At 41.4% G+C, this 16441-nt stretch overlaps 1 protein-coding gene across 1 annotated transcript in view; it reads right to left on the minus strand.

Annotated features, from left to right (window-relative positions):
• UPF1 (UPF1 RNA helicase and ATPase) overlaps positions 1-16441 on the minus strand; it is a 135306-nt gene that overhangs the window by 65928 nt on the left and 52937 nt on the right. The window contains exons 10-11 of the mRNA XM_073546521.1: positions 14451-14610; positions 4304-4422 (exon numbers count right to left, since the gene is read on the minus strand). Of these exons, the coding sequence (XP_073402622.1) occupies positions 4304-4422; positions 14451-14610 (279 nt within the window). The remainder of the gene's footprint in view (positions 1-4303; positions 4423-14450; positions 14611-16441) is intronic.

The raw sequence follows: 16441 nt of genomic DNA on the forward strand, positions 1-16441 counted from the left end.
AAGGGTATTCCACCCTGGAATACACGCCGCAGGATGCAAGCCCTGTGGGGAGGTGCATCATGTGGACAAAAGGCCTCCACACAGGGAAGTGGTGAAAAGCCAGGAGTCCCTTCCCTCTCTGACCAAGCTGAGGGACCCCTAACCCAGCGAGATATCAGCCAGAAGCCTCTTATCAGGAGGAATGGAAGAGATGGATCCCCTCTGATGCCCCCCTGAGCTCGTCCAAGTAATTCTTCACGCTGATGCGCCTCCTCTTTTGAGGATGAGGTTTAGGGTGGTGGGTGCTTTTAACTTCTTATGTGTTCCCTGTACCTAGAGGATGAGAAGGACTACCTTCTGGTGTGCTGAGACCTCCTGGAAATATTGGGTAAAAATTTCACCAAGATTTGTCCCACAATTTCTGCTGAATGTAGAAATAACCCATATATGGCTTTACAGTACTGCTTAGCCACACGGTGAAACTCGGGTGGAAGCACTATTTGCCTCCTGGAGTGTAGATTTTCATAGAATAGTTTCTGACTCTATAGAGCCCCTAACTGCAAGAAAAGCAAAACCCATCCTCAAGTGACCCCATTTGGAAATTATACCCTTTTGAGATTTTATCTACAGGTGTAGTGACTATTTTGACTAGATGGGCGTTTTTCAGAAAGAAGCAGCAGTGGATGTTGCAGAGTGAAAATTGTGAAACTGCCATTGTAGTGACAAGTACATCTTGCCCAGTTTATGATTCTGGAAACAAGCAACTGAAAAGTTAGGCAAGCTCTCATTGCTACAGGAATGCCAAACAAGGATGCTAAATGTGGTTTAGGCTCACTGGGGGGTGCTCAGAAGGGAGGGAGAGTATTTAGAGTTGAAAGCGCAGAATTTGCTGAATTTCTTTGGGTGGGCGAGGGGCCATTTAACTTTTCTAGAGTTTTTGTACTACCAGTAACATGGAAGCCCCCTATATTTCCAATGAGTACCCGAGTGAGGGCTTGCCTTTTTTTGAAGGTAGATTTCAAGCTTTTGTTGGGAACATTTTGCATCACATTTATCCTGCGCTCTACGGTGAAAACTCATCGGGGTTTCCAACTAAAACTCCAAGTGACGTCATTCAGATGAAAGCCCAGAGGGATCTACTCACTATAACGAAGCAGCAGAGTTAATATGGTCTCCGTCTGGCCTCTGTTCAGCGTTGTCCTTTTCAGAAGTGCACAAAACTGTGGAGGACAGTACTTTCATGCACGCCTAAAAAGACTGACACTGCTGGATCACAGGTCCTATGGCGTCCATAGTGCCTCTGTCTGCCTCATTATAGGGAATCTTCTGCCGGGGAATCACGTATTTCAGCGATTTACACCGGCATAAGTGCTCAGTGCAGAGTGCAGGATAAAGGTGAACCGAGCCTTACTGCGATCTTTGGGGACAGAATGAAAAAAATCAACAGTAGGTGAAGAATTGGCTTTATTTTCTATAACATTCCTTGTGCGGTACAAGTGATTAGATGACTATTCTGTGGGTTGGTGCGATTACAGCGATACCAAATGTATAGCATTCTTTACTTTTGGCTTCTCTCACACACCAAGATTCATCGCCCATATTTTAATATTTTTCCATATTTCAACCAACGTGACGTAAGGGCTTGTTTTTTGCAGGATGAGTTGACGTTTTTATTGGTACCATTTTCGGGCACATGTTTTTTGTTCTGATTTTGGGAGGCAGAATGAACAAAAACCTAGTAACAAAAATGGTTTGCTTTTTTGTTGACCCGAGTGTAATAAAATTGATAAGGAAGCTTTATTCATTGGGTCAATACGATTGCAGAGACATACCACAATTCTATATTTTAATGTTTAGCCACTTTTACACAAAAATTATTTTTGCATGGTTTTATTCAGAGAGCTATAACTTTATTTTCCGTTGATGGAGCTGTATGGCAGTTTTTTTTGCGAGACAAGATGACGTTTTCAGAGATACCGTTTATTTACCTTCATCTTTTGATTGCGTTTTATTCCACTTTTTGTTCGACGGTATGATAAAGCAGTTTTTTGCCTCTTACTTTTATGGTCTTCACTGAAGGGTTTAACTAGTGGGACTGGTCGCTTTGGACGCGGAGATACCAAAAGTGTACTTTTTTGTTAGTTTTTTTTTTTTATATATATATTTTTACAATTTTTTTTTTTTTTTTTTTTTTTTTGTAACTTTACTTAGTCCCTCTACGGAACTTTCAGTTTTTCTTTTTACTTTGATCACTTCTAAAGAATTGCACTGCACAAGCACTGCTATGCTTTATAAACTGTCAGTGCTGCACTGATATACAAAGCTTGATACTCCCATGCTCTGAGCATGGTGTAACAAGCTTGCTAGCTCTGGTGAGCCAGATGTCTACATGAACACATTGGGCCCCCCGCAATGATGTCACAAGGGCGCCGGAAAGGAGGGCCGAGGGAGTCCCCTTCCTGTGCCTGCCTTCTAAATGCTGTGATTAAGAGGGTTAAACTGCAGGCCGGGTGAAGGAAATGCTCCTGGTAGTATAAGCCGGGTGTCAGCTATTATGTTAGCTGAACACTTGGCGGCGATCACAGAGAACAAAACAGCCAAGGTTGGAAAGTACTTTTAATGTGGACGTATGGATACATCTAAGGCCGGTTTCACATTCGCGCTTTTGAGCGCAGCGACGGCCTGCGCACGGCCGCCGCTAAGCCCCGCCCCCTGCCCCGCCTCCACCGGTAACTCCGCCTCCGGGCGCATGACGTTGCATGCGTCGTGCGTCCCCTATCTTCATCACAGAGGGCACAGGCCGTGCACAGTCTGCGTTTGGCGGCGCATGCGTCCTTTTGACGGTGCGCCGAGCAGCGCCAAACGCAACCAGTTGCATTTTGGTTGTGCTCGGCGCACCGTCAAAAGGACGCATGCGCCGCCAAACGCAGACTGTGCGCAGACTGCGCACAGCCTGCGCCCTCTGTGATGAAGATAGGGGACGCACGACGCATGCAACGTCATGCGCCCGAAGGCCGAGATACCGGTGGAGGCGGGGCAGGGGGCGGGGCTTAGCGGTGGCCGTGCGCAGGCCGTCGCTGCGCTCAAAAGCGCGAATGTGAAACCGGCCTAAGGCTGTGAAGGGTTTAAGAATTCTGGCTTGGTCTAACTAATGTATGCATATGAAAGATCATTTTTTAGTTTGATAACAAATAGCCCAGTAGCCCACAGCATTAAAAAATGTCTGAATGAAAAACTTTTCTTCTTCTTAAAAAATCCATTTACAGTGTAGTGGTCTTTTTATTTCATTAGTAATGGTTAGAGTGGGGAACAAGTCCAGTTTTACCATTAGGTAAGTTTTTAGATCTCAGATTCAGTGTCCTTTTACCACCATCATCTGCATTTTAAGTCAACATGACAGCTGATAGCTCTGCCCAATCCACGGGCAGCCTCTATCGGGCACTGGCTGTATGAAACCAGCACGTTATGCTTGACTCTGAACATTGATGTTTCAGAGAAACACATGCATTAAAGGCCACCGGGGATACCTGGCAACTAGTCGAACAAGTGGGACCCCGGCGACTTCTCCCAGACCGCTGCCCTGAATGGACAAGTCTCTGCCAACATGTGCGTATAGGGAGAGATCTGTCACTCCAGGGAAGCAGGCAGGGATAAGCCGCTGTGGACCCGCCTCTCCGACTAGTCTACAGAGTGACTCCGTCCCAGGTGGCTAATAAAGTATGTTTTTCTCTGAAGTACCAGTGTTCGAGTCAAACATACCTGGCAGAGTTAATACAGCCAGTGCCTGATACATATCGCTTGCAAATTGGGCATCATGTATAAGCTGGCAAGTTCACTTTAAAGCACAATTCTAGCGTTTTGTTTTTTTTACGGCTTTAGTGGTGCTTCCAATCTAAGGTCCCTGCACCTACTTATACTCACCTTTCCAGCATCTTCACCCTTTATGACTGCTGATCCCATTGGTCTCCAGCACTTTGTGACCTGCTGGATCGCTCCATTGCTTCATGGAGCAAGCCGGAGATCACAACTCAATACAAGTCTATGATGACCTCACATTGAGAGCTTGTGGATTAGTTTCTGAGCTCTGGCCAGTCAGAAGCTGCAGTCAAAAGATGGAGCTGCGGGATTAGAACAGCACCCCCCAATAAAAGGTGAAGCAGCAGAAGGCAAGTATAAGACTGGGTGCAAGGAACTTAAATTAGAAGTACCCCCTTCCCCAAAGTGCTAAAGGGAAAAAAAAAAAACAAAAAAACAAAAAAAAAACACGGTATAATGTTGCTTTAGATGCCATCGCAGTTCCAATGCAGTAAACTACTAAACTTACCCATTTCCCTGTCTAGCAAGATGATACACAATTGTTGCAGAAGTGACAGTTTTTCCAGTACCAGGAGGCCCCTGAATGAGACTGAGTGGTCGCTGCAAAACGGTCTTCACGGCATACACCTAACAACCATGAAAAAAGAAAAACTAACAAGTTCAAACATAATATGGCAAAGATGTACATTACAATTCTATATTATACAAGACAAATCATCGGTTGGAGGCACTTAATTTAAAAGTCATGTCTTAGCTTTGAGATTGCACATTAACATGATCAGTGAGCCCTATATTGATCTGCAGTCTCTTTACTAGGGGAAGACATAAAATTGGTGAAACAGCAAAGGGGTCCAAGAGGTAAGATATCCAACTTTCATAGCAGGTGAAATTGTGCATTATGATGAGCTATAGGACTACAAAGGGCCCATATATCGTTCTTGCAAAGGGGACAGCAGTGTGTCTGCTCCTGCTCTTTACAGTCTCTCTACTTACTGGTTGCTTGGAGGGCAAATGTTCCTCTTTGAGTGACAGCTCTTGAGAGCAGCTAAGTTCTATTATCACACATTAATTGACTGTCAGTGCTTGTTCTGAGTCTACACTGTATCACTATAAATATATATAGGCCTTAGTGAGTATTGGTTTGTAACAGACATACTGCCACCATATGGTTAGGGTATGTGCACACAATTTTTAGTCTCTGCGATTTTGTAGAGAAAACCGCAGGTAAATCTGCGGTTTATCTGCGGTTTTACACCTCATAATGGATGAGGTGTAAAACTGCAGCGTCTCTGCACCAAACAATTGACATGCTGCGTTTTGAAAACCACAGCAAAACCGCGCGGGAAAAAAACGCATGTGCATAGCTTTTTTTTATTTCCATAGGAAATAAAGGTACTGTACAACGCAGCAGAATCTGCTGCGTTTCTGCAGAGCCAAAACCGCTGCGGAAACGCAGCAGAAACCGCAAAGTGTGCACATACCCTTAGAGACCATATGATAAGCTAAGGCTGTGTGTGCATATTGAGTATTTACTTGCAGAAATTTCTGCAAGGTTTCTGCATCTCTTGACAGCAAAAACGCATGTTTTGCCACGGTTCTGCATACGTTTTTTCCATGCATTCGTGTACAACAATGAAGGCTTTTTTGTGCTAAACAAAGATAATTAAAAAAAAGTTTTGGATGTAATTTCTTGGTTCAGCACCATCTTTTTCATTCTGATGCAGTAACATCAGAGTAAGGGGATTAGGGCTTGGTGTTGGCAGCTTTCACTGACACCAAGCCCTAGGATAAGGAATGAAAAAGTGTCAGCCCGACATTTTCATTACTAAGCCGGTAAGTAAGCACACACCACACAGTGTCACCAGCCTATGTAGGAGCATTAACAGAATGAACCTACATAGGCTGTAACCAAACAGCAACTAATAAAAAAAAAAAAATTTGTGGACTCAAGCGTAATTTTCATAACCAGCAGAGGGAAAGCTGACAGCTGAAGGCTGATAATATGGGAAGTAGCCAAAAGCCACAAATGTTCCCAGGTTATTAATCAGCTCACAGCTGTTTGCTGCGCCTCTACTGGCTAGTTTACAGGGGGACCAAAGAAAAAAAATTGACTTAGGCCTCTTTCACACTTCCGTTTTTGACAGTCAAGATCCGCCAATTTTGAAAAAAAAAAACGGATCCGCCATTTTTCTTTGCGGATCCGTTTTTTTCCCCATTGACTTTCATTAGTGGCGGATCCTGACTGATTGCCGTCCGTTGCATCCGTTTTTTTGAGGATCCGCCACAATGTTAGTGTCCGTCAACATCCTCAAAGATTTCCAAACGGAGCTTGCAACTTTTTTTGGCCGGCGGATCCTCCAGACACTGAATTAACCCCAAAATCTGTCTGGGTGCCGGACAAAAAAACTCTCTCGGCCAGCGGTTCCTTTAAATTTCCTCATTTTCAGGATCCATTTAAAAACGGATCCTGTGCCATCCGTTCACATCAGTTGACAACGGATCCGCTTGTCTGCCTTTTTGGCGGATTGTAACTGATGCAAATAACTGAAGTGTGAAAGAGGCCTTAGGGTTCCCCTATAAAATCTAACCAGCAAACCCTAGGCAGACAGCTGCAGGCAGATACTAATAGCCTAGGAAGGGGCCATGGATATTGCTCCCTCCCAGGCTAAAAAACATCAGATCTCAGTCACCCCCAGAAAAGGCGAATCTATAAGATGCGCCAAATCTGGCGCTAAGCCTCTCTCTTCCCACTTGCACTGTAGCAGTGGCAAGTGGGGTGATGGTTGGGGGAGTTGATGTCACGTTTGTGTTATCAGGTGACATCAAGCCTACAGGATAGTAATGGAGAGGAAAAAAAAAAAGAAATCAATCAAATCCCAAAACTAGACCAAAGTTGTAAAGGATACACTTCAAATTATAATAGAATCCAAAAAAACGAAGTGTGAAACCAAGGTAAAAATAATATACATTTTATTAACTACATAGTATAAAATAGAATATTAAAATTACATATGCATAAGGGGACTGAGACTGAACAGAATAAGCTCCAAGCGGTCTACATCAGAGTAAAAATTAATATGAAATCACATATGGTTAAATAACAAGTGTAGGGCAATGTAGCCACATCACATATCAGTTCCAAAAATTTACACAATAGTGTGAAATAGTAAAGTGCCAAATGTAGAATAAGATATATACTGAAACTGATAGGTCATGTAAAAAATGAACAAGGTGCAAATGCCTAGGATACCACCAAGTGGCTACATAACCATCAGTAGAACTTCAATAATAAATGACAATCAGTAAAGTATAAAGTGCCCCCTGGAAGAAGCAACAAGCGAAACGTGCGTCGGGGCCCTCTCCCTGCCTGGTCTACACCACGGTAATTATGCCTATCTAGTGACGGTCAGCTATGATGATGTTCAGCTTAATTGTCATGCAGCTATTTGGTAGCACACTGGGCACTTGATTATATGAATCATAAGCTTATGATTCTATCCATCTTTGCACTACTGCACTTTATACTTTACTGGTTGTCAATTATTGATGTTCTACTGATGGTTATGTAGCCACTTGGTGGTATCCTAGGCACTTGCATGTTTTTCATTTTTTACATGACCTATCAGTTTCAGTTTAGATCTTATTCTACATTTGCCACTTTACTATTTCACAATATTGTTTCAATTTTTGGAATTCATATGTGATGTTGCTGCATTGCCCCACACTTATTTAACCATATGTGATTTCATATTCATTTTTACTCTGATGTTGACCGCTTGGAGCTCATTCTGTCCAGTCTCAGTCCCCTTATGCATTTGTAATTTTAATATTCTGTTTTATACTATGTAGATAATAAAATGTATCTTATTTTCATCTTGATTTCACACTTCTGGTTTTTGGATTCTAGTAATGGAGAGGAGTCTAACGCCCCAATTACTAACCCCATAGTGATATTATAAAAACACACACACACCCTGAATAAAGTCCTTTATTTAAAATAATGACACTGACTCCTTTATTGAATCTAAATTAAACCATACTGGCCCAACGCCCAATCCACTGAAGCCAACGTCTCCTGCAACAAAAATAAACCACAATATTCCTCCCCTGTGCGCAGAGATAATCCATAATATCCCAAGATGATCCTGTTTACTTTGAGAGCAATCACTAAATGTGACTGCTCTCAAAGACAGCCAGTTATACACTGTGGGAGCGATTACCTCCTGTCAGTGTATGACTGAGCTGTTGCTAGAGTTTTCACAGGAGTTCATCAGCTCCAGTGATCTCCCTTACAGCACCACTGCTGTGTGAGAAAGTTCTCACATAGTGGTGGTGCTGTAAGTGAGAGCAACGGAGCTGATCAGCTGATGAACTGGAGTGACCTCTCACCGCAGCTCAGTGATACACTGACAGGAAGTAATCCCTCCCGCAGGGTATCGCCAGTGGCCAGGTAGAGCAGTCACATCTCACGATGTGACTGTTCTACACGTGAGATCGCCATGGGACACTCGGGATTATGTGGACTACGGCAGACAGGTGAGTATATGGTGGTTTATTATTTTTGATTATTTCTAGGAGAAATGGGCATCGGGGATTTGGCGTTAAGGAGAGTATGTTTTTTATTTTAAATTTTTTCTAGGAGACAAATGTGTCGTGGATTTGGTGTTAGGCGAGTATAATGTACTTTTTAATTTTTATTTGAATATATATGTAATTATTTTACATGTGTTTTATTTATTTATTTATTTATTTTTTTTTAAGTGTGAGCACAGGCGGCTGAAGAGACATCTCCCTTCAGCGGCTCCTGCCATCACTGTTATCAGCGTCACACAGATGACAGCGTGGGAAACACCATAGGAAGACAGTAAAACCGCAAACAAACTCAGCAAATCCGCAAACATTTTTATACCTGCGTTTTTTCTGCGGATTTGACTGACATAATTGAAGTCAATGTGTAGAAAACGCTACAAATCCGCACGAAAATTAGACATGCTGCAAAAAAAAAAAAAAACGCATTGCAAATACTCAAAGAAAATTTACTGATCATATGCACAACATTTCAGGATTGTCATTGAATTAGCTTGAATAAGGTTTCCGTAGCGTTTTTAGCTTATTTCCGTGTGGGAGAACCACCGCAAAAATGCACCATGTGCATATAGCCTGAGGCTTTTATAAAGGTGGGCCAAGATAATGGAACTTTAGATTTAATTGGTTATACTGCATTAACCAGACCCCAAGGAACCAGGGAACATGAAGTGTGCAACAATAGCAAAATTTTTAATATCAATTAAAAAAGAAAAAAATTAAAAAGATGCCTCATGTCAGACTAATAGGCACAACCACCAACTGACATACCTTATGAGGTTACATGTAATTGCTTTAAGCTGTGTGGCCCTTTATTATAGCTTGTTATAATGTTCAGCCATCAATACAAGTTATTCAACAAGTTACGGTATGTATTCTGCTATATAAGCATGCAGTCATGTGCAAGCAACGAATGTAACCAAATACTGATGCTAAAGTGACGAATACCAATGCTAAAGTGCCTAAGTGCATATGTAAACCGCAATTGCTACTGTAAACATTTCCACTGGCAAAGTATTATAGCATACACGCTTATACCACATTAAAGTAATGCTTAGGGCAGTGAATTGTACATGGGTTGTGAGTCTGAGGTTGCCGTGTCTCCCATCCCTAAGGCAATTTTGCCGATTCTTCCAGGGGCATGGAGGAGGTGGTAGAGGGCAGTGCTCATCAGCCTATGTGCATACTAATTGCTACTGCAATCAGCTCCCACATTTTTTTTTTTCTTTGAATTAAAAATAAATCACACTGTTCATTGTTGTACAGCAAATTCAGCAAGAATCTGGGCTCACAGAGGCCAATGAGCACTGCCCACATCATGCTATCCATCCCCTCTGTACAACACTTCGATGTGGGCAGTCTATACATATATATTTGCAGTCGATGTCCTTAAGGACAAGAAATCTGTCTGAGCGTATGCAGATTCTATTATAGCCCCTGTCTGGGGAAAGGCTACTAGTATTTACGTGTAGCGTTAACAGGGTCTTTGAACAAGCACACATCTCAGGAAAGTGAAAGCCATGATCTGGAAAAAAACTTCTGTAGAAGCTGCTGATAAAAGAATGTAAAGCTGGAGTCACACACAGAAATCTCGCTAGCGAGATCGCTGCTGAGTCACAACTTTTGTGACACAACAGCGATCTCACCAGCGAGATCGCTGTGTGTGACAGCGATCAGCGACAAGCCCCCCTGCCGGTATTGCTGCAAGAAACGTCTGGACTTTTTTTTCGTCGCTGGTCTCCCACTGGCCCTCACGCATCGCTGCGTGCGACAGGCGGGAGACCAGCTATCAGCTGTAAAAAATACAAAAAATAAAAAATATTGTTATTCTCACCTTCCGAAGTCCAGCGCAGCCATCCCGCCTCTCTCCACGCTCCCGGCGATCCATTGCACGAATGACTGCGAGACCGTGACATTCTCGCGGTCAAGGTGAGAATAACAATATTTTTTATTTTAATTCTATTTTTTTTACAGGGATGGCATCAGCGCTAACGAACACAGCGATGCCGCGTGCTCGGCATCGCTGTGCTAATCGCTGGTGAAGCTGTCTGTGTGACAGCTCACCAGCGATCACATAGCGACTTACCAGTGATCCTGACACGTTGATATCGTTGTCGGGATCGCTGGTAAGACGCTATGTGTGACTCCAACTTTAGTCCGCAAAGACAGGGTCCTCTCCCCTCTGTATCAGTCTGTCTGTTAACGATATCTATAACTTTGTATGTAACTCCCTTCTCATGTACCGCACCATGGAATTCAGGGCTGTGGAGTCGGTAAGCCACAGTTGCGACTGCGACTCCTGGATTTTATCAGGCTCAGACTCCGACTCCTTCATAAATGGCCAATTCATAACAACAAACTTACTGTTGTAAAATATTAAACATCGTGCTTATTCAGTTTCTCACCATCATATAAGTAATCAGACCACTTAGAGCAAAAACTACATTTATTAGAATACAATTAGAATATAGCAAATAACTTTTATAAACTTTTCTAAACTGTAAGTAAATATGCAATAAACACTTTTATGCAGTTAAGAAGAAATCTATAAATTTGTCCTCAGAAAAAGTATTGCCTCTGTCAGATCCTCCTTCATGGATGCCCTCAAATCTGATCTAATTATTTTGAGAGCAGAGAACAACCTCTCTACACTAACTTGTGTTGGTGGCAAAGCAGTAACCACTCGGGCAACATCTCTGACAATGTCAGGATACAGAGGAATCGCTTGTTGCACTGTTATTTTTGATGAACGGTCAAATTTCTCAATTTCTTTTAGTGCACATGAAAAATTCTGCTGAAATGTACTGGCTGTGTTCCTTGATGGGGATGACTCTTCTTCTATGCGGGAACGCTTTGCACGGTCCTTGTGATCCAAATATTTTTCGAAATTAAATTCATCAGTTGATGATGAGGGTGAAGATGTGGCAGGACGACCAAATTCTTCTTGTTCCTCCTGACTGTTCTGCAACCCTTTCATCCTTACTGCTATTTCAAACAGAGCTTCTTTTCCTTTACTTAGCTGTTGATCATCTAGAAGAATCCGATGCATTGGGTCTACATAAACAGCTGCCAAAAGAATGTTATTTTGTAATAGTAGCTCCTCTCTCTGTTTCATTGATGTAGCAATGCCACTTGCAATTAACCCTCCTCTTTGGGACAGGCGAAACATCAGGTTCTTCCACTCCTTTAAGAAAATACCTGGAGTTAAGTCCTCTGCTTGTAATTTTTTAGTCACTGTAAATGGGTGCTCTAGCAATTTTTCCAGCTCAGTCACCTGATTCCACTGACTTTCATTTAGCGTCAGTTGAGGGTTAGCCATGTCTACAAGAAAGGTTTTCAGTTCAACCAAGCGCTGAATCATTAAGTACTGCCCCATCGTGTGGCTTGATCAATAATTTCCCCTTTTCCAGCATGTCTCTTCAAAATTGAGTCAACTTTAGGGGTTCTGGCAACAGTAGCCAATTTTCTCACCTTGCCAATCAGTGCAGCAGCATGTCCTTCTTGCAGACTGTCTCTTATAGCCAGCTGTAGCGTATGCACAACAGCGCATGTGATGAATGAAAGAACATTGACACAGTTTCAACAAGATCATCTAAACTATCATGTTGCTGTTCATCTGAAGGAACTTCAGTTTGCTCCTCAGTTACAATACTGTGTTCCTCTATTTCAAACATTTCTGTGTCTGTGGACCCAGAATGTTCTTCTAGCTGCTGGTCACCATCATTACTCTCATTCATTAGCTTAATAGTACTTATATTTGAAGCATTGTCAGTTACGACAGAAAGAACTTGCTCTTTTTTAAGTTCATAGTCTTGCAGAACCTTTTCCACCAAGACCTGGAGAAACTCACTGGTGTGATGAGCTTTGGTGTCTTTTACTGCCAATGTCTTGGTAACTATTTCATTTTTGTCACAAACAAATCGGACATTGATGGCAAAATAGTTCACTCTGTGACGTGTGCAGGCATCCATTTTAAGAAACAGAAAGCGTCCCTTGAAAGTTTTTTTTAAGTTCTTCCTTTTGTTTAAAAGCTTCTTCGATTACTAATTTTCTAATACTCTCTCTCTCCAGAGAAACACCAAGCTTGCGGGCCATTTCCCCATTCAGACACATAAAAGCTGGTCGTGAAAATAATGAAATAGGCACACTATCCTTTACAAGCAGCTCTATGATCTGTTTTTTAAATGTATCTACTGTCATTGTCACAGTAACTTTGTCACTGACAAAATATCTTGCAACTGATGGCTGCAAAGTTCTCTGCTCCTTTGTTTGGCTGGAAGAGCTGGGCACTGGTTCATTGGTTTGGATGCAGTCTTTCTCATCCACTGCTTTCAGTACTTCTGGATGAAAGCGCTGCAAATGTCTCTTTAGATTAGAAGCTCTGGTAGGAGCATTTTTATCTTTGCCTGAATATGCACTCATCTTGGCTTCACAGCATTTGTTTTCGTCTGGATCATTTGTCATACACTGACAGACATAATGTTTTCTATCTTGAGTGATGGTGAAATGTTCAAATACAGCTGATTTAATGTGATGCTTCTTTGACATTCTCAGGTTTTTAATTCTGCATTCACAATCCAAATGACAAATTGTTTTTCCTAAAAACAATTGTACAAAATTATTGCCAGGTCGTACAACTGATATAGTGGTCAGTAATACTGTTATTATTCCTCATGTACTCACAGTTAACTGATGCAAAGTTTGTTGAAAGGATAATACTTCTTACAGTCTTCCTCTTCTGAGTAGCAGGCAGCTGTGAGATGCTTGGAAGACGCACACCTAGTATGATCTAGTCTAGAGGAGGAGCTTTACTACTAAGAATTTGCAACACATTTTCACTTTCAGTTTCATACATTGTAAGTAGGGGGGTTGGGGAAGCATGAGGTTAACCAAGTATAAGATTAGATAAGGGCAGTGGAGAACAGTGACACACAAGAAGTAAGAAATGTCTATCTCCAGCAGAACTGCTTATCACTGTTGTTCATAGTTTGATAGAACATATATATTTGAGTAACATTTATAAAATTCATATGAAAGTTCAATTATGAAACATTAATACATTTTTTTTAAAGCTGGAGTCGGAGTCGGTACATTTCTACCGACTCCGACCAAAACTAACTCCGACTCCACAGTCCTGATGGAATTAATGGCGCTATATAAATAAATAATAAATAAAGGACACAGCTGTGATTTTGTAGAACTGATAAGAGACCTGTCAGGAGCTGAAAGGCAGGATATATAATAGTGAGCAGCTAGCTCATGTTTTAGAAATCAATGGGCTGAAGAGAGGTGGCTGGTATACAAGGCATTAACTACTCTCCTAGAATGCAACTACTGTACACTCAAGAGGCACTAGTGGCCAAAACTCCATGGAAATTAAAGCAGATAGCATCAAAATGAATATTTGTGAATCCCTGTCTGTATAGACCTTTATTTTTTTTCTCTGAGCTGACACTATTAAAAGAATGTGGCTACAATATCCGAGGAATATGTAAGGATAAAACAGATATCTCTCTCTATATAGCTGCCCAAGTTTAAAGCCACGTTCACACCTTCAGTATTTGGTCAGCATTTCACCTTCAGTATTTGTAAGTCGAAATCAGGAGTGGAACAATCAAAGGAAAGATAGAATAGAAACACGTCACCCACTTCTGCTTTTTAACCCACTCGTGATTCCCTTTAGCTAGAGAACGCAAGTCATTTGCAAAGTTTCTTATTTTTTCAACGTACATTGAGGCATGCAGTCAAGGATACATGTGCATATTATGAATTCTTGCAACATAATTGACATTTATCACACACAAATGCTCTCATACACATACTCCAAAACACTGATGGAACCCCCACTCTTTACAGTGACAATGATCTTTGAAACCCCCCCATAATGATAGAGGAAGACAGATGTAACCCAACTATATTACTGTGATTGCAGCAAATTCATTAAGCAAGACACTGGGGAGAGGGGGTTATCTGCATTTTTTAAAATTTTGCTTTGCCACTGAACCAGAGAAAAAACAAAATTGATATTCTTAAGATATCCTGAGATTAACTGGTGTACTAAGTAATTTTACCTGGGAATGATTGAGATCCGGTAATCCTTGTGCTGTGAACCTCTTGGGAAGCTGGCATTTTATAATTACATCTTCCACTTCATGACCCAAAAGCTTGTGATAAATGTAACCAGAAACTGAAGTTTCATCTACAGCAAAGGTTTTCAATGCGCTTTGCATTCTACATAAAGTAAATAAAAAAAATAAAACAAAACATTAACATACATCAAGGAGAAAACACAGCTTTCATTTTACATGAATATCTGAAGGAGATACTTAAAGGGAATTTGCCAACAGGACCAACCCTCCTAAGCAGTCTATATAGGCATGCAGGTCATATGAAGCTGAATGAAATGGTACCTTGATATCTGCGATTTTGTGTCTCTTTCTAGAGAAATTATGCAAATTGTCTCTTCAGAGAGGAAGAGGACTAGAACTCTAGTGCCACCTATTGGAGGTATAAATCCTAAAAGTCAATGTTGACCCTTTAACGAGCCTAGTTACATGACTTGGGATAAAAGCCAAGTCAGAATCTCCATTTGCAGACACTGTTTCGGGGTACTGCCCCTCATCAGTGCAAAGTGGGAGATCTGGTATGGATGTGAGAGGCGTTTGACCGATATCCAAGAAGTATCATTTCTCCTATCATTTCTCCGCAAGGAGAAATGATACTTCTTGGATATCGGTCAAACGCCTCTCTCACAGCCAAACCAGATCTCCCACTTGGCACTGATGAGGGGCAGTATCCCGAAACACTGTCTGCAAATGGAGATTCTGACTTGGCTTTTATCCTAAGTCATGTAACTAGGCTCGTTAAAGGGTCAACATTGACTTTTAGGATTGCTACCTCCAATAGGTGGCACTAGAGTTCTAGTCCTCTTCCTCTCTGAAGAGACAATTTGCATAATTAGCATATTTCCCAGAGGAGCATTGCAGCTTTAAGTCTCCTCACCTCGACATGCTTAGCATGTCATTCTCCGCAAGGAGAAATGATACTTCTTGGATTTCTAGAGAAATAAATGTTTTTCCTTAGATGTACATTAGCTTATAAGATCTATGAGCTGGACACAGATCTCTATGAGAATGTGCCTCCAGAGCTTGTTTAAATGACAACGGATCCTTACAAGTGTGATGTGTAATGGCCGCTTTCTGATCTCCTGGTTTATATGTCTCACACTGGTAACGCCCATTTTAACCCTTCATGTCCAAGCCTATTTTGCCTTTAATGACCATGCCATTTTTTGCAATTCTGACCAGTGTCCCTTTATGAGGTAATAACTCTGGAACGCTTCAACGCATCCTAGCAATTCTGAGATTGTTTTTTCAAGACATATTGGGCTTCATGTTAGTGGTAAATTTAGGTCGATAATTTTTGCGTTTATTTGTGAAAAAAAAATCAGAACTTAGGCGAAAATTTTGAAAATTTCACTTTGAGGGGTCTATATGGCAGAAAATACCCTAAAGTGACACCATTCTAAAAACTGCACCCCTCAAGATACTCAAAACTACATTCATGAAGATTATTAACCCTTCAGGTGCTTCACAGGAACTAAAGAAACGTGGAAGGAAAAAATGGACATTTTAATTTTTCCAACAAAAATTTTCTTTTTAGCATCAATTTTTTCATTTTCACATGGGCAACAGGATAAAATGGATCCTAAAATTTGTTGGGCAATTTCTCCTGAGTACACCGATACCTCATATGTGGTCATAATCCACTGTTTGGGCGCCCGACAGGGCTCAGAAGGGAAGGAGCGCCATTTGACTTTTTGAATGGAAAATATGCTGGAATATTTAGCTGTTGCCATGTCGTGTTTGTAGAGCCCCGTGTGCCTAAACATTGGAGCTCCCCCAAAAGAGACCCCATTTTGGAAACTAGACCTCCCCAAGGAACTTATCTAGATGCATAGTGATCACTTTGAACCCCCAGGTTCTTCACAAATTGATCCATTAAAAAAAAAAATAAATAAAAAATTTTTTGTGAAAAAGTTTTTTTAGCCTCAGTTTTTTCA

This window comes from Dendrobates tinctorius, unplaced genomic scaffold (genome assembly GCF_039654945.1).
Source record: "Dendrobates tinctorius isolate UK_male_01 unplaced genomic scaffold, ASM3965494v1 ptg000011l, whole genome shotgun sequence".
In the NCBI taxonomy this organism is placed as follows: Eukaryota; Metazoa; Chordata; class Amphibia; order Anura; family Dendrobatidae; genus Dendrobates; species Dendrobates tinctorius.